This window comes from Lissotriton helveticus, chromosome 3_1 (assembly GCF_964261635.1).
Source record: "Lissotriton helveticus chromosome 3_1, aLisHel1.1, whole genome shotgun sequence".
NCBI lineage: Eukaryota > Metazoa > Chordata > Amphibia > Caudata > Salamandridae > Lissotriton > Lissotriton helveticus.
The window spans coordinates 822,463,669-822,489,518 of NC_136061.1; the positions used below are offsets into that span (position 1 = coordinate 822,463,669).

General features: G+C 42.7%; 1 protein-coding gene across 1 annotated transcript in view; it reads right to left on the reverse strand.

The window, feature by feature from the left end:
• The window catches only part of LOC144824021 (CUB and sushi domain-containing protein 2-like), a 506,835-nt gene that overhangs the window by 309,669 nt on the left and 171,316 nt on the right, over nt 1-25,850 (reverse strand). The window contains exon 3 of the mRNA XM_078683054.1: nt 2,955-3,067. Within this exon, the coding sequence (XP_078539180.1) occupies nt 2,955-3,067 (113 nt within the window). The remainder of the gene's footprint in view (nt 1-2,954; nt 3,068-25,850) is intronic.

The window sequence follows — 25,850 nt, forward strand, 5'->3', positions numbered from 1 at the left end:
TTTTTCTGCCTAAATATATCTGAATCCTAAACTCCCATTCCAGCAAATGCTGCATGCAATAATAATGAGGGTCCCTGCACTGCTCGCCTCATTTGCGTTACCCTTTCTTCTTTTTCATAGAAAATCTCAAGCACGGCCAGAAGACAAGAACGGCGGCCGCCGCCATTGATTGCAATGGTGACGTAGCTAGTGCAAATCTGAAGGTCAGCGAGGGAAAATTGCCTTCAGTGTTGCTGTCACCATGCCCTTCTCTCCATGACGCCCGAGCACTTCTTTTTATTCCAGGCTATTCTGCTCTGTCTTCCCTTTGACTGGAGATTTCATGGTAATTTCTGGTTTCTTAGCTACGGTCATTGCAAAGAAGACAGTCCTCAAATAGAAGACCACACTCGCTCTTCACAGATAAATTACATTTCAGATTGCTTTCTCTCTGGGAGGAGGTTATCAGTTTTTGTACCGTAAGAAAACATATTGGTGGATTTCTTTTTCTGTTTATTGAGCTGCGTTCCACAGTTTTAAAGTGACCCTTTGTACTTGCGTACAACACAAAGTCCTCCGATCAACAAAAAGGCGAACTGCTAAGAAAAGGGCTCGATGACCTGCTAGACAGGCTTTTCGTCACTGAGCATGGCATAGATCCGTCCTCAAGTAAATCCCACGAATCCCAGTTGCTTGATAACTGAGGGCTGAGATACTGAGCTCAAAGTTTTCATTTTATGGCAGCATCTCCAAGGAAGTCACCATCATCATGAGCTGTCAGGCTTGGAGCGGCAAAAAAAATGCTGGACACAGAATTACCACCTGCAATACAGCATGTTCTCAGTGGCGAGCCAGTTCCCTCACAAATTCTCCTTCTTTAAGCATTGCCATTGCTGGTAAATCTTGGAACCAAATGGGGTGGCATCTTCCCTGGAGCTATTGCTCCATCCGACTCAGAATCTGGGCCTAAGAGAGCAACAATGGAAAGAGCAAAATTCACCAGATCCCAAGCTTTATCTTTTGTAGCCCCTAAATGATGGCCCTTATTGTCTTTGGAAAGTAGACTGGTTAAAAGGTGTATTAATTTTAGGAAAGGGATAAAACCTAACTACTAAAAAATGACCTGCACCCACTTTTATAAAACAAGCACAACAAGTATACATACCAAAGTACTAAGATGTTTCCCATTGAACGTACCATTCAATGTACACCTTATGAAAATCTCCAAACAAAATCCAAGCATAGAGTGGTGGCACTAAAATCACCTAGTACATCAAGATGCTCATAATTTATTACACATTACTAGCTCGTCTCTGTGATTTCATGTACTGAGTTCCCTTACTGTTTTATAAACTGTTTTACTCTCCATTCTGACATTCAATGCACTCACAGCAAGTGCTTTAACACGCTCTGCTTCTCTGTGGAAAGTGTATAGTAGATGTCCCGGCCATTAGGTTTTCATGATACAGGCTTCTTTCTTGAATTGCATTTTGCGTACGCCTTTGCTTGTTTAATTCTTTTTTTTCTATGGCTTTATTGTGTCTGTACATACTCAAGATAGCTACTTTCCTTTCTGGAAAAATTCTGCCATCTTGGACTCCTGAACATGTCTTCTGCTTTTGCCTGTGCTCTAGGGAATATTGCTTGGCAACAGACTCAGTAAAACAAATGCATTAATTTTTTACTTCCTAACTTTTCAACTTCCTGCTATAATCTACAGTAAATATATCTTAAATGTGAGTGTTCTGTAATGTTGCAAAGTGTTTATAGGCCCATAAATCTTTCCAGCCTTCCCAATTTCTTTAGAAAAAGAAGGAGAAAACACGTTTGCGGGAATATGTTCAGAATTTTACAGCAGCCCCAAGTTATGCGAGGTACAAAATATGGCTAATTTTTATTAGCAAAAGAGAAATTAGTCATGTTCAACTGTCTCATGAAATTTCCATAATGGGGCTATAAAAACAGGGCAATCAGTTTATGGATAGAGTTGCCATTCCGTCTACCTGTGCGTCTTGGTAAGAACTAGAGGGCATTATATTTCAGAAAATACTTAGGGGTATATTTACAAGGAAAGTGACGGAGCGCGACATTACCCTTCTTAGCTTAACGCCGCACTCCACCACTTCTGAAACACAGGGCTGGACTGTATTCACAGCAATATGATGTGGCCCTGCGTTTTCCCCTGCGCTGGCACTATTTACAGATCCATAGCACCAAAGCAGGCACCCTTGCACCATAGTACAAGGTTGCCTGTGTGGAGGGAATGATTGTTTATGTGCAGGAAGGTGTCCCTTCCTGCAATAAACAATTACTAATGGCGATTTGTAACTTCTATGTGTGCTGCATTATGCAGCACACATAGAAGTTGCACTTCATCATTTTTAAAATGATTGTTTACTTGCAGGAAGGGACACCTTCCTGCACATAAACAATCATGCATGGTGTTTTGCGCAATGCAGCAGACATAGAAACAGCGAAATGAGGAGAAATAAAGCATTTCTCCTCGTTGGGCCTTGTTCAGACCCATTTTTTATTTCGGCTTCATTTTGGCTCTGCCCCATATTTAAGCCACATTTGTAAATAGGGGGCAGCCTCAAAATCAATGGACTTTATGGCAGAAATTATGTATATGGTGGAGGACCAGCAATTATGACAAAATAGCTCTTCTAGGTTTACAAAAGCTATGACGAAATGCTTGGCTTTCTTTGCCAACTGTGATGTAGCGGTGGGGCTGCATCTGATAGCGCCAAGTGACTCACAGAACCTAATATCAGAGCATTTTGCATAATCAGCTTGTGTCTAGTTTTGTGTACATAATTTAGCCAACACTTCCTTAGAATCACAAAATACTTTCGAGTAACAGATGCTATTTGTATAGAAAGCTGAATATCCAACATTTGCTCAAGTTATTGTCCTGTCACAAGATTCCAAACCACAAGTCCATTGCACAATTAAATGTTGAGGGCAGGACTTACCTTCATAGTTGGCGTGGAAGCCTTGGGCGCTGACGGCGTAGTCCGACACCAGCCACAGTGTCAGGAGGGAGCCTGTGCTGACAATGGGGGCCGGAAGCTGGAATCCCGTTAATCTGCAAGACAATGACCAAAAGAACAGTTAGTGAAAATGTAGATCAATCACTTCTAATGACACTATGGTTACAGAGGATGGAAACCACAAGATAAGAAGAACACTCTCTGAGTGGCAGCAGCACAAGAACACATAAGGTAATTAGTCAACAAGTAAGGTGCAACATGCCCAACCAATCTACAAATCTTCATCCATCATCAGGTCTACAGCGTACTGTAACTTTCAGGTTAATTTGTGATTTTATACCCATTTTTATTGCAAATATTTATGGAGTTCAGATAAACTCCAGATGGAAGTGGAAGATTGCACCTTGCATAGGAAGATGCATACAATTATACCCTGCATTTCACACTCAGATCCCTCCCATTTTCAGAATTTGTTTAATCATCTTCCCTTCTTGATGGCTGATCCCTTACTATTTTTTAATATTATCAAGCACTACCGGACATAATAGACAGAGGCAGTGAACACAAAAAGGAACAATTCCAATCTCTTATTTCCTAGAGCTGCAAATGTAGTGTCCTAGGGTATCACACCGTTTGAATGTGGTCCTCTCTCCCAAATGACATCCATGTTTTGAGTTGAAAATGATAACAAACAGCCCTACATTTAATTAGAGTTAGTAAACAGGTGCATGACACTATCCATAAATAACCTGAGCAAAGTACAATCGATGACATAATTCAATATGAATGTCGCCTTCAGTACGCACAGTTTTAGAATCTTAATTTACATTAATTTAATTTACCAGTGTATGCTTTTTTATTGGACCCTCTAACTTATGACTACTTTTTACTAGCACAGGAGGAATTTGTCATTTTCACTGTCTCATGAAATTTCCGTAATGAGGCTATAAAGGCTCTCACATTTGTGCTTTACTCATCTCGACATATCAGCAGTTATTCTGAAGGACAAACGAATGCTAGTTCGAAATTTTGAGAAGTCAGACCCAGCACCCTTATAGCCCAGTTTTGATTTAGTTCAAGAAAATCTGTTTGTAAAACCATATTTTCAATCCAAAGTGCACCACGAGTACATTAGCACTGTAACGGACTGGTTTATAGTTTGGGGGAGTGGGTACTCCGTCACCACTACAATACACTATTTCTACACAATTTTGCTCTTTAAGCAGAAAATTCAAACAAGTGCAACCAGAATGACATAGTCAGGGGCATAGTTTAGTCAGTGAGATTCAGGGAGCGTGAATTTGGAAATTTTCAAAAATCCTCATAGTGCGCCCAACCCAAAAATATGGTGCATCAGCAGGCATTGAGGAGATGAATGATAAGCATTGGCAGTGGCTGCTCGCCGAGGAAGTGCTGTGGGGCGGTGAGGTGAGGCAAAGTGGTGGGTGCATTGCCGAGTTGGCGATGCAGCGAACGCAAGGTCAATAGTTTTATTTATTTAATTACATACCTTACTCCTGTCCATCATATGTCGGACTCCATTACCCCCCATCCTGCCCCTCCCCACCCCACCTCACAGCCCTGCAGCACTCCCTCGTCGAGCCGCCACTGAGCATTGGGGAGAATGAGGCATAGCTATTATGGGAATCATGATATAATTCACACCGTTGAGCATCTACTACAGTATATGTCTATGTGTTTGTAGGTGTATGTTTTGTGTGTTGATGGATGCGTTTATGTGTGTAAAACCTCAAAACTGTTCTCATTTGTTTTTATTAGGTATTTTTATATTTCAAATAAACCTAACTGTAGGGAAATGTGGAGTGCCACAAATGGATCATTTTTATATCAACAGCAGCATTTCAAGCCTTAATAGGTACTGTTAAAAAAACCTAGTATGTTCAGTGGTGGAGTCCAAAAAACAAAATTACATGCGGAGGTGGGTAATATCTAAATCACAGGAATTAGTGGATAATTTGCACGCAACGTGTTCCACAGTTCAGCTTCCGAACAATAGAAAGAGGTGTCTTCCATAATTTGCAGAAGTAAAAAAATTCGAACATGCAGTAGAAGTAAGAAGTATAAAACTGGCATTTAACCTGGTTTTCACCATGCCTACAATGGCACATATATTGTGACATTGTCTATAAAACCCAAATACCTCATCAAAAACTAGCCAGTTTAAAAAGTCTTCTCTTAGGGCTAATAAAGGGTAAGAAGCAGTTTTACCTCTCAAAGAGTTCTCTCAATCAGATCAAGTAAGAGTCACCAGATCTCCAAATAATTGCCTTTTCTTGTCTTTGCCAAGGTGTGCCGGAGGCCGATGGAGGGGCGTGTCTAAACAACTTCTTCCCATGTTACAAGGGAAATCTGCCTGTGCCACGAGTGGTTATGAGCCCAAGGAAAACCCAACGCGGACACTGCTAATCCCAATTCAGAGGACTTAGGGACTAAGGGAGTCAGACCCATCAATTACGCCCCTGAGACCACAGCCTTGATCGTAGTCAGTGAAAATGCTAACAAAATAGATATCTAACCACAAAAAAAGGGAGGAAAACCTTCTGACCCATTGGTTCCTCGCCACCCATTAAAGTAGATTTGGCTAAAGAGACAGGCAGGGAAGAGAGCACAGAAAGGAAGCAGCATAAGGCCGAGTATGTGCAATGTTATGAGGAGGCCAGAGATTGTCGGCACGCGGGACCTAAGGACGAGGGGGTCACACAAGAAGTAGATAGAACAAAGAGAAATTGAAAATCTGCCTACAAATGTCTCCAAAGTATACAACACAGTGAAGCTGTGAAGGAAGGGTTATTAAATGAGAGGTAAAGCCAGTAGATGGACTTCTCGTAAAAACATACAAACAAATACAGCGGGACAGACAAGACCATCAACAGATAATCGGTCTTTTGAACTAGGTTTTTTGGGTCATGAGCAGGTGTCCTCTCACACATTCTGTATACATTAACATATGCTTCTACATTACCATATATCTGATTCTCTTCATTTTACAGCCTTGAACACTTTTCAGAACTTACTATCTCATTTCACACGCTTCTGTCATCCGAGAAGTACACATTTGTGTCAATAAATCAATTTTCATATCAAACCATTTTCAAGTCTGGTAAATCTGTGTCCCAATACATCTTTACGGGGATTTTGCTATCCTTTCTTCCCATAGAACCCACAATACGGAAGCGAAGCCTGTCATCTCCCCTTCTGCAGCACATGACCTTGACAAGCATCAGCATTTTGGCACTTGCAGATAAAGGTATTGTAAGGATTAACCCTGATGAGGTACCAGTACTTTTTGTGGATAACAAGCTGGTAGCTATTCAGGGGACAATGTAGGTGTTAATAAAGCAAAACTAATAACTCCTAGAAGTGTGACATTTAGAGGCGGGGGCTCAATCAGCTGCATATGTTCTGATAGTGAGCAGCAGTAACATGACCATATGAAAGAGTCATTTTTTTTTACTGTATGCATCAGTGTTGTAATATTGAAAGAGTTGCTAATTCCTTTCAAGTGCTTTGGTCCATAGAGTTGTCAATAAGCTTTTTATCAAAGGATGAATCAATGTAATCTTTATGGAAAAGAAGATTCACACACAGTCATTTTGGGAAACACTTCTAAATTATGGAATACCATCCCTCTTGCCCTCAAAAATTAGAAGCTAAAGTCCTCTTTTTTCAAAGGCTCCTCCCTTCCAACTCATCACTTACCCTATGAGTACTGTCCCGGCTGTTACCTCAGTATGACAACCAGCTAATTCTCTTTGACCTCGTCTTTGAAGGTCTTTCTACGCTGTGTTATGGTAGCAACACCATATATCAGACTGATATGGACTTTGTGTGCCTATACTTTGTGATCCTAATAACCTACTCCACTTTATGTGAAATGCTTTTGTTGTAATGAAAAATAATATTAGCTTGTTTGAGGCTATGTGATATACATACTCATTGCTCTTGTTGTAACAGTTAACTTTCTTCATGTGTAAAATGCAGATTTTTCACCGCCTGGTGGGGGGATCATCTGAATTTTATTAAAGACACAGAGGCTAATATTATGCAACATCCTTTGATGTCACTACTCATAGCAGCTCCTTTAAAGAATGTGTTCCTTTATTCAGATAAAAACACACACCCTCAGGAGAATAAATCTTGCTTCTAACATCAAGCTCTCGTACATCCAATACTTTCCTGAATGAAACCAAACACAAAAAAATTTGTCAGATTCAAGGCTAAATCTCTTAAAGGCAACTACTCATTTGATTCCCAACTGTTCAGAAAATCTAAAGCCTTTGCAATGTCCCAAACTGAATAATACCTGGACACTAGGGGTTTTGCCATTCTAATGCTTATCATTAACCTTTGTACCACAATCCTGCCCCACCAATAGTCCATTGACCAACTCATGACCCACAGGAATCGCCGATCTGTATACCTTCATTGTTCTATGAGATAATAAATCTTCAAACCTTTCCAATATATAATTCACCACTTTCACTGAAGACAATGAAACGGGATCAAACTCCCCTTTCGTTCACCAGCAAACCCATTTGTGCCAAGCCAATCTGTAAATTCTTCTTGTCCCTGCAAGGTCCTGCATGAGTTCTGGAAACATTGGTAACAGAATGAGAAAGTCCATTGACAATTCCAGCTGAATAGGGTGTGACTCCTGTGTTGTCTCCTTCCATCTGTGAACCATCATTGTCACAAGAACAATCATCGAGAAAGGCGGAAACACATAAGTACTGAGGTGTTTCAAATCCTTCCGGATAGCATTGATCCTTGCTGACTTGGCATCCCAACGCTACATTAAATACTTGCTCACCTGAACATTCAGTCTGTTCGCAAACAGATCCACCCCAAATGGTGCCCAGATTCTCTCCACCTCTAAGAAAATTGTCCTGTTCAACTTCCAATTGCTTGTATCCTTGAAACTTCAAGTAACCAATCTGCCACCATGTTGCTCAAACCTGGGATGTGTTCCCCTGCAAACATACCCTTCTCATCAAACAGTATTTCCAAAACACTTTTTCTAAATCCACCAATTCCTTTAATTTTGGACCCCCTAGCATGTTTACATACCAAATCGCCACCACATTGTCCATCCCTCGAAGAACCAAACATTTCCCCTTGGTCCCACATAAAACATTTTATTACAAAAGATCCTGCTAGCATCTCCAGGCAATTTATGTACATCTTCTTCATGACCTCCTGTTTAAACTGCACCACACTGTCCAACCCAACCATCTAAACTTGCATCCGACTCTATTATCTATTCTGGAAATGCTCCAAAAATCATTGAAGACGAAAGCCCTACCACATGCGCTACTATCCTCAGAGAAATCTGACCTTCCTGCAATACTCTCCATATTTCTTTCCTCAAACTTTTCAACTATTCCTTCAGAAGTTTCAAAACCCAATCTACTTTCCCACCAAGAATCCTAGAAACTGAGTTTCAGTACTGAACAAGACTTCTTCTTGGTGACCACAAAACCTACATGTTCCAGTAAATCGACTGCCTTTTTTTTTAATAATTCAACACTCTTTCCCTGTTCTGAAGCATTATCAGCAGGGCTCGAGTCAGGGTACCACGCGGGTGGACGGCATCCTCCACTTATTTTACCTGGAGCTCGATAACTGGAGCAAATGGAGCCACTCATTCACTCTTTGGCCTCTCTGGGGCGAGATCGGAGCCGATTCAGAACACTGCTCACGCGCTGGCGTCTCTGATGCGATCGCATCTAAGGGGTGAGCGAGGAGAGGCAATGAGTCTGATGGTGCAAGCCAGCTTTCGTATGCGAAATGCGTGAATATCGCTGAGAATACAGCGATATTCACGTATTAGCAAAGAAATGCTTTTAGCCATGTTATCCACCTCCCATTGGATAACATGGCTAAGAACTGGTCTGGGCAGGTGTTAGTATTTGGAGATATTCGCGCTTAGCGCAAATACTTCCATCGCTACGCCTGCTTGCTAATAGGCAATAGCGACGTTAGCGACTGCTTTCAGTCGCTAACTGGTTGGCTACGCCCACTTTGCATGTCATTAGCGATAAACATCGCTGACATGCAAAGCGGGCCCCAAACCGCTCGCTATCCTGCCTAAAAGCTGTCGCTAACATCAGTTAGCGACAGGTTGCTAATAGGGCAATAGAATTATCGCAGCTTAGCGGCAATAATTGCCTATCGCCCTGCTTGATAATAAGCCCCACATTTTCTAAATTTGAAATCAGCAATTTATAAACAATTTCTACTCAGCAATCTGCAAACGTTGCCTTCTAAGAAGTAGGGTTTAGCAATCTACTATGAAAAGTCTAATCTCTAATAAAGCTTTTTTCCTAAACTTAGAGTGTGTAGTCTATAAATACATCTTTTCTGAACTTAAAACGACAATGGTAGACCAATGCAAACCATTTCTTTGATTTGTCACTACCTTTATAAGATAAAACAATTGATGATATGGAAAGGGTGCAGTCTTTGTATTCAGAATTTACAACCTACACAATTTTCCTAACCGGACTCGCAGCAGGCCATCTGTAAACAATGAATCTTCTTACTATGCAACAGCTATCTGTACAACAATCAGTGATGCGTGAATTTTTAATCTGTAAGCAGTGCATTCGCTGTCATTTGAGGCTACAATGTGTTAACAGTGCCATCTCTAGATTGCCACTCGGAATCTCTTATCAGTCCAACATCTGAACTGAAACCAGCAATATTTTAAAAGAGACATTCCTGTTTGGACAGCCAGTGGTGTTTAGCTATGTTTCCATTGTTACACTTTTCACCTCGAGACCTCCCGCCAGTGTTTTATTATTGTTGTATTTGAATGTAAATATCCTCTGACAATTGGGAGTATTAATATAATATAATTATTGCGGGCTGTTACTCCAGCTATACCCAATTCTATTTATTTCTCAGGTTACCTGCAGCGGAGTTTGACAACTGAAGCAGTGACAGAAGCAGGGAGAGTATTGTTACGCAAATCCACAATACCTCTGAGTAACAAACAGCCATCTTTTTAAGCTGTGTGGACAGTTCAGAGGAGAAACTTTGCAACAGCAGTGAGAACGCGCCACATCATAAGCATGATTGTAGGAAGATTAGCTGTGATTGGTCAGAGGTTGAGAAGAGAGTAGCATGCCAGAGTTCCAAAAATCTCTGATAAGAGCCAGCCGCATCACAGCCTGCAGCAGAGAGACTTGATTAGGCACACTCCTAGCCAGGGCCTGCACCCCAGAAACTCCCAGTTTATGAAAAGGTGGCTGATGACTTGCTTACCCGTGGTCTGTATTGGGGGTTGTGTTAGATTAGGATAGACGCACAAAGGATGTAAAGAAAGTATACACCTTGCAGGGTAGCCCAAACGCTAAAGGTAGTCACTGAAGTTTCTATCTGACTGTAACCTGCAAATCACAGATTATAATCCAGAGAGGGCGAAATTAACTTTGTATCTTTCCAAATTTGATAAAATTCAGTGGGTGGGAAAACATTCTGAAAAGTTAGTGCCAAGAGACAACTGAGTAGGTGTTCCGTACTTTTAAAAATAGTGAAAATTATATTATATTATTTTCAGCTTTGAGGGAAAATCCACTGCTTCCACACTTTATTATATGTTTATTTGTTTTGTTAGTTTGATAGCATACACCATATACATTACAACTCACTTCTAGAACAGAAGTACAGAGCTTGCTGACGTCTTCAAGGCATACTTAAATGAGATGAGCACGTATAGAATTATGCATAGAAATGGGCCGGGGCAACAGGTAACCCTAATCAAGCTTGAAAGCAAGGTAAAGAAGCGATGACACCATGAAGTGTTTGTTTATGTTGACCTCAGTAAAATCAGAGGTCATCACACCACCTTTCTACAAGCTTCCCACATTTTCACATCGCAATGGCAGGCTACACCCCAGCAAGAAGAAACGGTCTCACAAATAGTGGTGTGACATCTACACTAAGTTAAAATGGCCTAGAGCACCTCACAGAAAACACAAGCAACATTTGATGGAAATTAGAAGACAGTTTGCTAGTAAAAAATACAAAAAATCAATAACATGGATAAAAAAAAATTCACAATGGCAGCAACATATGACTGCAAAAGTGCATAAATACTGTAATATGTCTCACACAAGAAGGCATCAACACAAATTATGGTTTGCTATGTTGGACTCAGAATATCAGAAATTAAAAAAAATCAACTGCCACTGTGTAGTTAAAATTAGGTCAGAGTTTCCATAGGCGGAACATCTTGTTTTGTTAATAACTTTGCACCATTTGATGAACTTGAATTCTACCCATGACACCTTCCCAAAAAAAGTCTACTTCATGGAAATTCCCATAGGAAACTTTACGCTCTTCGATAGAGAAAAAATAGCTGAAATGAAATACAGCACATTTAGCAAACATTTTGAAGTGTACCTAGAAAGAGTGCTTTTTGGGATTTGGTGTAAATGTGATCTGTCCTTTTTGAGAAATTAACATTGAAATAGGGGCTCAGGTTGGGCATGATAGGGTTAAAAACTTAAATATGTATGGATTGTTGGTATCCAGATATACTCTGACTGGGCAATTGAAAGGCGACTAGTTAATTCTGACTGACTGGCCACACATGACCACTATGTTATCGTAGGCGTCTCAGGATTCAGGGACATGGTCCTTGCAACTCAAAAAGGAATAACAAAATGCAAGGTGGCAGGCTGGGGGCACCCTGACCCCTAGAGCATGTGGGGAGCTCCCAAGGCGACACCCTCTTGATTGGCTGGGAAACATATTGTGGCAGGCATTGTAGGTCTCTGGGTCACGGTCCCCAATTGAAATGCATTGTAGTGAAAGGATGTTTTTCAGGGTCACTAAAAGAATCACATGTGAAAGGTGATAACAGATTTGAGACACAATATAAAGCATTTTTAGGTGTTAGTATATACATTTTAGGAATTCTGGTGAATTCTCAGGTGATTTTACTCTCTGAAAAAATGCTGACCTTCAGCAGGAATTTGATGAAGCATTTTCACAGAAAACTGTTTTCGCTCAAAATTTTCTCATAGTGGTTATGGAAGGCACTCCAGAAGCTAATATGAGAACACATTTTCTATATGTTAACTCTATCTTCCTCAGACATGTGACTAAAACATGTACTTCCAGTTGATGTTCCAGTGTTCTACTGCAACATGCTATAGTGTTCTAATGAACACCTAGGGCCGTATTACACTATGCAGGCATTTTTCTTGTGTGTGCCAGGCACACTTATCAAAAGGTGCACCCTGTGCAAACAAGGATATGTCGAGTGCTCTGCCCCCAGGGCAGTTGCGAATTCATGCTGCCCTGGGTGCAGTGCTTTCAAGTGAAATACAGAGCGGCTTTGAAGCAGCTGCTCCATTTTCAATGTGCGGGCCACAACCTGCCAGCACTTTTAAGAGGGGTAAGAGATCTCCTTGCAACCAGGTGCAGTTCGTGACTGCATCCCCCTTTCAAGGGGATGTCTAGGGATTCCATAGGACCACCTTCACCTTCTTCAGAGGGCTGCCATCAGAGGGTGCCCCTTTTACGTGGCCACTCCCAGTGCACCTCCTGACAGCTTATTTGCCTCTGCGCCTGCATCTACAATATGGCGTGGGCGCAGAGGGAAAGAGATTCCCTCATTTGCATGGCGCCACAGCCTCTCTGATGATAGCAGTGGCGTTATATGAACACCAGAGCTATCTGTATTACAGAAGAAGCCGCATAAGTGTCTGCAGCGCTTTCTGTAATAACAAAGTGCTCTGGGGGAGCGCAAACCGGGTGCAAACGCCCGTTGTGCCCCCGGGGCACTTTGTATGATTAGACTCCATGACCTCTAAAACTTTGTATTACTATTTATGACAAAAGTGTGGCACGCAAGAATGCCATCTTGTTGAAATCAATGATGTAAACCTTAAAGCATTTGCTTTAGAGATGAAAGAAATTAGTGTGGTTATTGCGTCATAAAAATGATGGTTAGTGCTCTAGAAAGATGAACATAAGTACACATTTTTCTTTGAGTTATCAAATATCGTTCTCATTCGTATCATTAAAACATTCTAACATGCATACTGATACATGTACTTCAACATGTATTTTCAGCACCAGCAGCAGTCTGTCTGTTAGATCACCACAGAATTCTAATCAGAACTAGAGCGAACATTCTGTATTTATGACAAAGGTATGGCACACAGAAACGTCATCTTGATGGAATCAAGGCAGTAAAACTGACAACATTTCCTAAAGAGGAGACTGCAGTAATGGAACAAAATGAGTGTTTTGTGTAATAGAAATTATAGTTAGTGCTCTAGAAAACAAAAATGAGGACACATTTTCTCTTAAGTTCCCAATTTCTTCCGCATCTGTTTCAGTAAAACAGCCTGACATCCACAATGAAACCTACTTGCAATGCCAACAGCAGTCTGTCAGTTAACTCCCTAGTGATCAACTGCAGTGTCACCAGAACACCAGAGCCCTAACACTTTGTATTCAAGACAAAAGTGAGACACTTGTGAATGCCATTTTGTTGGAATAGGAGCTTTTGGATTGCTGAGGAGCAGGCTGAAATAAATAAGCATTAAGATGTTAATGAAGGCATGAAACAGCAGCTTAAAAATGTGAGGGAGGTCGGGGTTTTCGGTAGCTTGAGGCGTAATGCATTTTTAATGGGGCAAAAGGTAGTTAACCGAGAGATATCTACATAAGTACAGCATCCCCATTTATTTACTGAGTCTACCCATCTTTTCAGTCACTTAACAGCTCCCTAATTTTAAAATATTTACATTTTGCTAAAACAGTACAGAAAAATATATATATTTATTAAAGTTATGTTATGTTTTGGTGCAGGTGATGTAATAGTTAGGTGTTGAAATGAGACCTGAGCTAAAGTTCAAAAAGCCAAAAACCACTGAAACATGCCAGTTATAATTTCGTGAGCTGACTTTAACTTGCACCCTATCATGCTCTGCTTAGGATCTCATATATTACGTTACTCATGGCATGTTAAATGACATCATGGATGACGTCACTTATGACATCTCAGTCATAGCCTCTGACCAGACCCTGCATCCAATCTGCATTAAGACTTGGATTCAGTGCCTAGGCTCCAGAGAGTCCTTGCATCTTACCCTCCACAAGCATCAAACCTCCAATGCACACCATTTTTGGCCAAACAAAGGAAAAGAATTGCACAGGGCTCACCTGAGGTAGGGTCTACACCCACAACTCCACAAGTGGCCTACACGCTCCATGCACAGGCTTTAGACATACACAGCAGAGGTTTATGCAAAGCCTAACGTTCCATCAGAACCTGCAGCCAGCATACAATATGGGTTAGGAAGGTTCTTGCCCTATTGCCAAACCCTTTGCCCAACTCTCCGCATGTGGAAACCCCCACTGTGCATTGCCCTCAGCCTTGCAAAGTGGGAGATTGGCCGCAAAGCATTGCATGTGGCCAGGCACTTTGCCCAACCCCCATGACCATCTAACACCCTACTTGCTCAGCCTTCAGCCCTTCACAACAACGGTTGATCAAAGGGTCTATTGTTCAATGATGTTCAGCAGCCAGCTCTCTGCAAGTTACCAACCCCCACTAGACCCATCATTTGAGTGAATAGAAGTAAAAACAGAGTCATCCACCAAAATACTTCACTTCTGAAATATCCAGTTTATTTTTCTTCTTTCAAAATCTTACAGTCAAGCTAGCTTATAAGAGTCCACCTATCGATTAGGGTGATGTATTTACAAAGCCTACAGCATACTGTCAGAATCAATAGTTGATCTCATTCGTAATTTCAACAATGTTGTTATTTAAATATTACCATACCTAACTAAAATGTCACTTTAACATAGATAGACAGAGACAGACAGAGATATGTAAAGAGACAAATAGATGGATAGATAGATAGATGATAGAAAGATAGATAGATAGATAGATGATAGATAGATAGATAGATAGATAGATAGATAGATAGATAGATAGATAGATAGATAGATAGGTAAGTAGGTAGGTAGGTAGGTAGGTAGGTAGATAGATAGATAGATAGATAGATAGATAGATAGATAGATAGATAGATAGATAGATAGATAGATAGATAGATAGATAGATAGATAGATAGATAGATAGATAGATAGATAGATAGATAGATAGATAGATAGATAGATAGATAGATAGATAGATAGATAGATAGATAGATAGATAGATAGATTGATTCTTTGTTGTTACCCGAGTAAAAACGCATGTGGTCTGTGGGGCTGCACTGCATTGTCTGAAATCCATCAAATGACAGATTCACAGATAAAGGTTTTTCTGTTTTCATTATCTAGTGCTTTGAAAATACTGTTTGGTCTTGTGTTGTGTGAGTCAGGACTCAGTGATGACTACCATGTGACTGACTCTATTTTGACTCTTCCTGTGTTTGAGAAACAACGATAAATTGCAAAATCTTTTAATTTCTCATTAAAGATCTCCTCTGATTTTCAAACATCTTTAGTCATCCCTATATAGGATTCCGAGGCTGTTCAGATATGTTTTAAACCCTGTTTATAAGACATGCATTCATTTTTGCATTAACTTACAGGCATTCATTATTCGGTGTGCTGTTTGCACTTTTCATGAAACTGCAGCTATTCTGTAGGAAGCTTTAGCAATGGTTAAACAGAACGGTGCATTGTTCAGCAAAGGGCACCATTAATCTAAAAAATAAGTTACACCGCTTCTAGTCATGGAGCAATAATTCTGAAAATAAATTGTCAGCAAGCCATGGCGGTCAGCGAAGTACTTTATCATTCTGCTCACCGGGAGATTCCCTGGACCACAGCAATAAGAAATAAAAATGCCAGGCCGGAGATTGCAGTCAGACACAACATACTGTCACCCTCCACATCCAACAATTCTTAAATCGCACAGTCACACGCAGCATAGTTGCAAAGTGAACGCATGTCGTGTGAGACACCCTCAGCCAGTACTTCATGATGGAATCCGTCAGTATAGTCCTACAAATCCGAGAATGTAAATTACAATAACCAGGGAAATACAAGAATGGTTGCACTTTACTTGGTATGTGTGAGGGTGTGGCCAAGATGGCGGCTGCAGTTTACACACTTTAGGCAGCTCCTCAATGAACCGCTCAATATTCTGGAATAATTGCCACCCTACAGAGGTCCTGAGGTACTGTTGCCATCCTGTGTCAACAGTGAGCCCCCCCAGCCTGCACAGAGCAGCACCGCCTTGCGGGGAGGCACGCCAGCGGGGTCCAAGCCAAGAGACACCGGCTTGCTGAGGCCTAGGCTGCCGGCCATGCAGTACGTCACGTCTGTCAGGGCAGCCCCAGAGAGGTGTGACGGCACGACGGGCGCCGGTTGAATCGAGCATGGCGGCAGCATCATCACAGGATAGCTTCCTGAGGATGACTACAGTTCAGAGGCGCAACAAAGGGAGGATAAACCCTGGGATATAACGGAGGGCCGACAATGGAAGCAGTACTGTGGAATCAATACTGGGTGCAGGCACATAGACGCCCCTCATCTTGGACCCGAGGACTTCTGAGCCACCCTCCAGAGCCCTGACGCACTCACTCATCCCCCCCTTTGACCGGGACTGTGGGGCCTCCCGGGACAGGGATGCATAGAGTGACTCGCACCTGCTTGTTATAGCCAGCTCAGGCCTTCGCATGGTGGAGCGCTCACCGCACCGGCTGGATCCTGCACCTGGGACATTAAGGTACAGCGTGTCAAGGTAAATTGGTAGAGAGAGGAGTCCTGAAAGAACGCACAAGAACTGCTGCAGTGAAGGAGTACAGGACACCGCCGACCCACTACCATATTTGAGATATGCAGGTAGAGTGATGTGTGACTCCGCGGCCTAGGACGCAGAAGAGAGAGAGGACTCAAGTCAGCTGTAGTGCCACCAAGAGGTACACCGACTTCGCAGGCATCAGCGCCCGGGGACAGGGAAACACCCCATTCAGCCCCTTTTCCTCAGGGGCGTGCATGTCCAGAACACCGGGGGCCACCCAACAAATCACATAAGGCCTGAGATATGGGCTCCAAACACGACACCGTGATGCGCAGCAGAACAGTGGGCATCAGTGTAGGTGCTCATGGCATTGTGTACCCCAGGCGACTAATCATCCACATCCCACGCTGTGAGGGAGTGCTCAGTAAAACCACCTACCGCCCCTTCCTGGGGCTAAAGCATCAGACCACGGGCCTCGATGGGCGCTGCGTGGGGCATGGACCTGGGCACTCCTTACGATTTACGACGTCCCTGCCCTGCTACCCTCATAGCCCACTCTGATCCTCTTAAAATGGGAAAAAACAGATTGGACAGGCCCTAGGCGCAAACAGTGGGCGTGCCTGAATCCGGGGATCGCCCATCAGAAAATGCCCAGGCCGAAAAGCTACCAGATCACACTCACGGCTTTGATTAACTCCTAGCAGCGGTCTTGGGCATTAAATACACCATAGGTCCAAAGATAGAACCACTATGCATTGAAATAGGACTCTTACATGGAGATCACAAAAGGTTAAAGGACAGGGTTGAAAACTCAGAATCAATGCTTGCGGCCCTTAGACCCACAGTAAAGGTAGCAGATGAACAACTCATGACCCTACAAAAGGAGATGGAATACCTAAGTAATCGGGTGGAGAATCAGGAGGGGAGATCACGCAGATACAACGTTCGCACAGTGGGCCTCCCTGAGATCGCGAGGGCCAAAGTATCAACCCAAACGCCATTTGAGATCTCTGGGCTGTATGCTTTTTCAAGTGCCCAGAATTTACCGGGCGCGTATGGGCGGTCGGTCCTTCAAATACCTGGCCAGTAAACAATGGAACTCCCTACCCATTGAACTCCGGATGGAGCCATCAGAGAAGAGCTTCCGTCAAAAACTAAAAACCTATCTGTTCCCGAAGCTATGAGTTCCCTTTCTTTGCCTCCCAATTTTCTATTCCCTTCTTCTCCCGGTAGCGGCCCAGTCCTTTGTTCATACAGCGCGGGGACACACTGTTCCAAGTGTAATCAGGCGCTATACAAGATGCTTTTTATTATTTTATTATTATCATAAAGCCTGGAACTTCACCTTGAAACCTGGCTTGTCGACAGAGTCCATCAGGGCAAGCAGTCAAAATTATTTTCTGTTGATCAGGCCACCCCATCCACCCGGGACCCCAGAGAGGCTGGTGGTGGCACAGCTCTTCAATGACAGCGACAGAGACCATAAACTGAGAGTAAGGAGAGTATGCACCCAATGGTCGGTCAAAAATGCCTTGGTACACATATACCCAGATTATACACTGGCAGTGCAGCAACGCAGGTCCTTCATCCTCGACATGAAGAAAAGCTTGAGGAAGCATAAGGTGAAGTACTTGGTATGTGTGAGCTAGGATTATGCCAGGGGACGTTGGGAAGAGCAGTGCTTAATTTAAGCTGTGGTTTCCGAGGCTTAGCACTGCCTCTGAATTTTCAATACAGCACTTATGACAGCCTGCCACCGGGTGGCCAGTTTAGAGAGGAAGACAAAAACTGTTGTTTATTAATTCAATATACATTAACAATTACTAATACATGCGGCCAAAGCCATTCTGATAGCTTTGGGGGCCTAGAATAGTCTGAATTATCACATTTGTAGAAGTATAATGGTTAATAGTAATAGTAATAGCTGGCAGGGGCAATTGGTGGTGCAAGCTGTAGTGGACTCCTGACAAGGGCCCTGGCACGTACTTTTTGTTTACAAATTAGGCACTATGGAAGAGGGAACTGGCCCCATCAACTTCCACAGTGAAATCTTAGTGTCAGGATCACTTCCTGAATATCTTACTCCAGCAGAGGGCAGTTAAGAGTTGAAAGGCATTAGGCACCTCAGATTTTATAACTGCTTTGTACCCTGGAGGGAGCAGTCGTTCACAACAGTATATTGCTAATACAGAGGAACCGTTGAAGACGACAGAGGCATCAGCAATCATGTACATTAGTGCAAAGGAGTCTGGGAGCACAAACAGAACTGAGGCACTATGGGTACTCTTCAAAGATTTTCACTAGGGTCCTACTGGGACTGGTAATGACACTAAGGGAATTCTGCAGCCCACATAGAAAGAAGACAACATCTCTTAGGATGATTTCTGTGCAGAAAGGTGCCCCTTTCTGCACAAAACCAATCCTGATGACAACGCAGGCCCCTTGTACCATTGTGCAAGGGTGCCTGCATTGGAGTTAGGCTGCGGAAACGGTGCCAGCGCAGGGGAAAAGCACACAAATATGTCATATTGCATAAATACAGTGCATTCCTGCCCTTTCACTTTGACGTAGGGCAGCGCAGCAAGCTGACTTAAATGAGGGCCTAAGTGTGAGTTCCTCCTTTTTGGAACAGCACAGCAGCAAGGGCTGTAGGTTTTCTCCCCTTTCCCCCAATAGATTGTCACCATGGACAAAATGCTCCCAGTAAGAGGAATGTGGACTCCTTCTCCCCCAAGAAGAATATCATAGCCACCAGGTGAGCACTAGGAATGAATTTCGCCTTCAGGTCAAGTTGGTTGATGTGTGCAGCACTTCAGATTGACCAAAATGCAGTGCATGTGGTGTGAGTCAGAGTGATTTCATAGCAAGTGGATTTCAATATGGAATCCCCTGGATGCAGGCCTGGCTTGTCAGAGAGCAATTCTATAATGAAGCAAAGCTATTAGTGACCTCAGTGGGAAGGGGATATGAAGAAACTAAAAGGGCTATAATCAGTAAAGTGTGTTATACAAGAGCAGCAACTCATTCAAAAAACAAGCGTTAACAAAGCCAATTGGTCTTGCCTTTGAGACCTAATAGATAAGCTATTTTCTCAAAAGCGCTTTAAAAAATTAAAGCAGGGGAAAGCAAAATCTACGACAGATGGTAGGCGGATGGTGGAGGAAGCAGCAACAGAGGATGGGTGGTCAGGGGGAAAATCAGCAATGGAGGGAGGGTGGGGGGATTCTTCAAGTCGGTGGCCCCTATGGAACAGTAGAAATGGACTGAGGATGCACGAGGAAAAGAAACAAAAGGAGGTGTGGGAGGAGGGGTACTAAGCCACAACAGAGAAAGGGTAAACATGCATCAAACGTCAATGAAATGAGGGTGACCGGGCACCAAGTGGCAACGAATACTAAGTGGCAATGGAGCAATGGTGGAAGAGGGAAAAGCAACAATGGAGGGAGGGGACGGTGGTTGGGCACAAAGCAACAGAGGCATCGGAGAGAGGATGGGGAGGGGAAAAGCAACAGTGAACCGGAGGGAACAGTGGGTGGATATTAACTGAGAAACAGTACTAACAGAGGGAGGCTGAGTGGGTAAAAAATAACACCAGCAGAGGAGGGAGGGTGGACGGTAGATAGAAGCTTTAATGGAGAAATAGCTCAAAAGTGAGCAAGAGGAACTTGGAGTGTGGGATGTAACAAGTGAGTGGGAAGAGGACGAAACAACATGGAGGAAGGGGGAGGCTTGGGTTAGTGACAACAATGTGGAATGTGGGAGTATGAACAGCAGTACACTGGAGACACTGGGAAACACATGTATTCTTATGGAGTGCTTCATGTAAAAGAAAAAAATAGTTCCCAAATGGCAGACACTGATGGAAGCATAGAAAGAGCCAGTCAGGGAGAAGGTAAACAGGCTATGCTCCATGGGAGTATCAAATATAATCTGGATAACCTGAGACAAATAAAGCCAATAAATAGGAAGCAAACAAATGTAAGTGACAACACACAAATCCAATGGTAAGCAATGGGAAGTATGCATTCCTAGATAAGCTTTCAGCATGTCCCAAATATGTATTTGCAACCAGAGAGCACTTTGCTGTCTGGCAGGATAAGACCTAAAAATTAGATGAACAGCATCTTTCACTTAGAACAAGGTTTATATATGCTACTGTACAAATTAAGAAAGCAGAAAAATAAAGCAAGTAGCATGGAGGCATTGAAAGCCATGAATGGCCACAGACAAGATCAATTTGTAAAAAACGGCTTTCAAATATATGAGTCAATGGTTTTAAAGGATGTGACCATATCTGAGTCTTAGAGCAATGGCAAACACAGGAGGTTGCACTGTTATTGAAAGCATACAAAATGATTGGGTTGTGGCTGGAAAGCCACTACAAGTTGCTGCAGCCCAAATTGAAAAACCTGACTAAAATAAGAGAGCTTGCTAGAGATTAATACGGCAACAAACACCTGAAACATCAGCAACGAGAATTTTAATTCAGAACCTATGTGTTAAATCTGGGCACAGAACAAGCACCATTAACATTAGGAATGTGCTATCAAATAGGCACAGACTTATGGCTCAATATTTATGGGTGAGATGTGGCTAAAGTCTTTGACTTCAATATTAGGGATATTTACTAAAAAGAAAACATAGCTACAAACAAGTAATCAAGAAAGATGTTTGCTGCTCATAGGTTAATGCTTTATGTAAAAAAGCAAAGCAAATCTATAAGGAAGCTACATTAAATCCCCATAAAACTGAAAAGAAATCCAGATGACTGAATGATAGGAACCTTGAGGTTGCTTTTTGATGAAATTATGTTATTTTCCACAGTAAAAGATGCCAATCTTTGAAAATGCTTTTTTCAAAGATCAGAAATGCTTTTAAGACAACTTGCTTGGCGATTTGGAATTGTATCTCTGTATGAGGCATTTTAGGAACGAATTTTGTAAAATCTTGTCAATTCCTAATGTAACTGCTAGAGAAAGACAGTCAGTGAATTAAGCACATGCTCCTGACATGCGCGTGGGTCACAAATTTGAATACCGGCATGCCCTTCGCTGATAAATTGAGCACTATTAAGCTTGATATAAGCAAGTGCTAGTTCTAACATTTACAGTAGGGTGAAATATTTTCATTGCTAATATTCTTAAAAATCAATTTTTTGAGAAATCCAAAGGAATTGAGCATGTCTCAAATATACAGGGATGTCCTGTCAGAAAGCAAGAATACTATTTCTCAAATACATTGAATATAAGCAGTCTACAATTGGAGCAGATTTCAGACAGACGTCTCTAAATTCGGTTGGAGAGAGATGCAGGCTGGAGTTCTGCACAGGACGGTTTAAAGCAAAGCTTAAACCCCTGTCCTATATCTCTACACACCATGATGCAAATAAAATTAAGTTTTAGGCCTAAAGACCGTACCTATAACCCCGCTCTGTCTGGAGCCAAGTGTGCTCACTGACAAAGACGTGTGAGTGCTTCCACTCACTAATAACACATTATCCAGGAAGCCCTGCAGTATAAGGCCTTAATGATGTTTCTTTGGTCCTGACAAAGGCCATAGACCCATAGGGCTGTTCAAAGCCGAAACGTGTCGACCCGACCACTAGGTGTTGTGGACCAGTGACTCTTTCATTAAACACCACTTTTGCTTTTAGACTTATCCCTATCCCACACTTTTCCCCAAATAAAGATCAACCTAAAGGATAAGAGATAATTTTATTCCACTCACCACTGTCACCATTTAGACAGTCTCCCTCCTAGTGGAGTTTTTGATGTGACTTGTGGAACAGGATACTCAAGTGACAAGACCCGATGATGACACTATCCATTGAACCACACTAAGCAGTCTGTGAAAGTGTGGTTGAGGGACTCCAAGTCAAACATTTCTGAGACTCTGGTATTGAGACTAATGTGGTTAATTCCCCCCCCCCCCCCTTTCTGATAGATAACCAGATGTCTCTAAAGCCCAGTAGATAATCTTTTTTCAGCATAAAATGCTTTTTCAGTTTCTCTTCATTGGGACTTCTGGAATCCTGCAAGTGCAATTAATTTGGAATACTACTGGCCGTATGTGCCCTGCATGTGCCTGCTGTAAGGCTAAAGCTTATTGAATGCACGTCATGCTAGAGATCAGCTTAACATAAGTTGAAAAAATGTATTTGTGTTCACTGACAACCTGTTGCAAAAAAACAATCACAATTCAGATGCAGGAATTTCAACTCTTGTAAAACTGGAATGGTGTGTTAAGAGCAGGTGATGGACAGATGGGTCTAGCATTGTAGGTCGTCACTCTTGTTGTGAATGTTGTGTTAGAACCCGTAACAAGGCTTGAATTAAATGGATGCTTGAATGGCAGTCTGTGAAGTTGTTTCTGGATTGGTGTTTTGTGGGCAAATTTACTGTGGTTGCTGATCTGAAAGGCAGCAACTTGCAGTAAGGGATTCAGTGGTGCATGAGTGGTGGTTGGGAATCCAGTTCAGAGTGCAGACCCTTTCAATGTTTGAGAGCACAGTGGACCTGAAGGTGGTCAGAGTGAAGAAAGGCTTGACCCTCTCTGCAAGAAAGAGCTGAAACATCTGTATTACCGATATTACCTGGTACTGGAAATGGAATTTCAGCTCACAACACAGTGTGTTAGACCAGAAATCATATTTTCTCTTGGGGCAACATTTAAGGCCATGATGCTCTATACAGCAGGCAGTGCCAACAGAAAGATCTTTTGTGGTAGGGAGGTGCCACAAATACCCACTGAAGACAAATTAGCAGCAGCTGCTACTGTATATCTAAGACTGCTATTTGGCATAATAGATACATCTTTGTTGTCCTCATCAAAAAAAACCTTTACTAAAAAACAGTGCACGCTGTCATTTCTCATGCCACGGCCAGTTGTGTTGTTAGTGAGCCATGTGTCGCTCCAATTCGTCTTAATTTTTCATTGTCCCACAACCACGACAAATATGGCTGCCTTTGTGAGATATCTGCCTCCCCAACAGTGAAGAGAATTCTGCCAGCATGCCTTCTACCCGCATGCATTACCTCTTGATCATTTCTCATAAGTGTGCCTCTTTATGCCTGGTAGCGTGCTTTGTCCGCTTCCCGGCCTATTAGCTTAAATGGAAAACTGTCAAGAACGCAGCACCCACCACGAGAGACCTTGCAGCGATTCGCTGATCATCCTACGAATGTCGCTGGAGCCGGAAAATTGAATTACCTCTTTGAATTTATGGAAATGGTGGCAGCTCTCGCGATGGCTGAGTGGGTGACCAAGCCTCTGGCAAGGATCTGCATGCAACCTAAATGCTTTGGGTTTGAATCCTTGCAGTTACTCCCAGCCTTAGTCCTTCTGAGGTGGAAAAGATTACAACTTCTGAGCCAGGTAACTTGCGCACCTAAAGTTATGCTATATAAATTGCAAGGTTGCACCAATATTCTGATATATATAGACATTTTAGCCATACATTTATTAAAAAGGGTGTCAAATTGACTTATTGGACCTCGTGCTACTTTGCCTCTTTGCGTGAAGTATGAATCCCTCATTAAATACTCTGGGACAGATTTAGAAGCCCCATGCACCACCGGTCCATCATATTTAGTATGGGAAAAGGTGACGTACTGGCGACCCAAGGGGCTTGTAAATCAGCCCCTATTTTTCTTTAAGTGACATTTATTTGTTTTACAATCCTTTGTCTTTGGTGTGTTGATGTCGCTGGCAGTGCCCTCTCAAAACTGTTCTGGCACCATTGGCGCAAATATCATATTTGCTCTTATTAATTGCAGTAAATATGTTCTTTTTTGCACTTGCTTGGTAATATCATATTTGGACACAGTCAGGAAATCAGTACTAATTCTGCGACAAAAAGGCATAGTAGTCTCTCCTTGGTACCGCCTTGTGCATTTGTAAACTCCTTTATGACTGGACGCTTTACTTGTGTTGTTACACTGTCTGCGTTACGTAGTCGGTGAGCACTATTTTCTTTAATGAATAATGCGGGACCAGGGCGGCTGCTTCTTGTATATAGAGCGCGCTATGTGCGCTTCCACTTTAATAGTGTATGCCCCCACACAGCACTCACGGGACAATGGCGGCCACTTCTTGTATTTGCAGTGCGCACTGTCACTTTCACTTTAACAAGCATTTGTCATGCAATAGGTCTCACATTTGTGAGATTCTGAAATTTTGGCATTGTAAATGACAATGCTGTTTATTTATGTGTTTAAAAAACCCAGCAAAAATAAAAGGCATTGTTGTTTGCAATATCAATAGGTTAAAGTTTTCAAAATGCATGACCTATTGCATTGCAAATGCTTGTTTGAGCAGCTGAGATGTGGAACATTTGTTTGACATCGGTCACAAAACCCTTCACCCACCAGGTACTTGCTAAAACACAAACCAGGCTCTTGAATAGTGTGTGTGGTTGAGTGGTATAGTAAACAACAGGCTGTAACTGAGAGCTATTCTCCAATATAGTCAATCAATCAAGCAAACTGCATTTGTAAAGCGCTACGCTGTCACCCCTAGGGGTATCTGGGCACTGTGTCTCCATCGAAGAGCCAGGTCTTGAGTGTCTTTCTTGAGTCTACCAGCGAGGGGGCTGTGCAGAGCTGGATGGGAAGGTCGGTCCAGGTCTTGGCAGCGATGTAGGAGAAGGAGCTGCCACCGCTGCGGCTGCGATGGGCGCGTGGGAGGTGGGCGAGTGCAAATAAAGAGGAGCACAGGTGTCTAGAGGGCTGGTTGCAAGTATCAGGAGAGCAAATGGTCAAATAATTGGAGATAAATGATTTTTTAGTGAGAGATCATATAAAAGGCTGTGGACAGAGATGGTGGTGTAGGGCAGGGGCAGCAAGTTGATCATTGTGGGAAGGTGCAACGGACAGTGGCTGCAGGACAGACAAGGGAGTACAAGTGGGCATGACTTGGGCAGCGGTCAGACCACGTAGGGAAGACGGGAGAAGCAGGGGCCAGCAAGCTGACCATGAAGGGCTGCTGGGAGGGGCAGCTGCAGCAGCATAGACAAGGGAGGGTAGTGGGCAGGTCTCAGGCAGCAGACAGACAACAGAGGGTAGAGAGGAAGGGTAGCAAACTGACAATGGAGGACAGGCACCAGGTGCAGAGGCAGCAAGCTTACCATGTCAAGCATG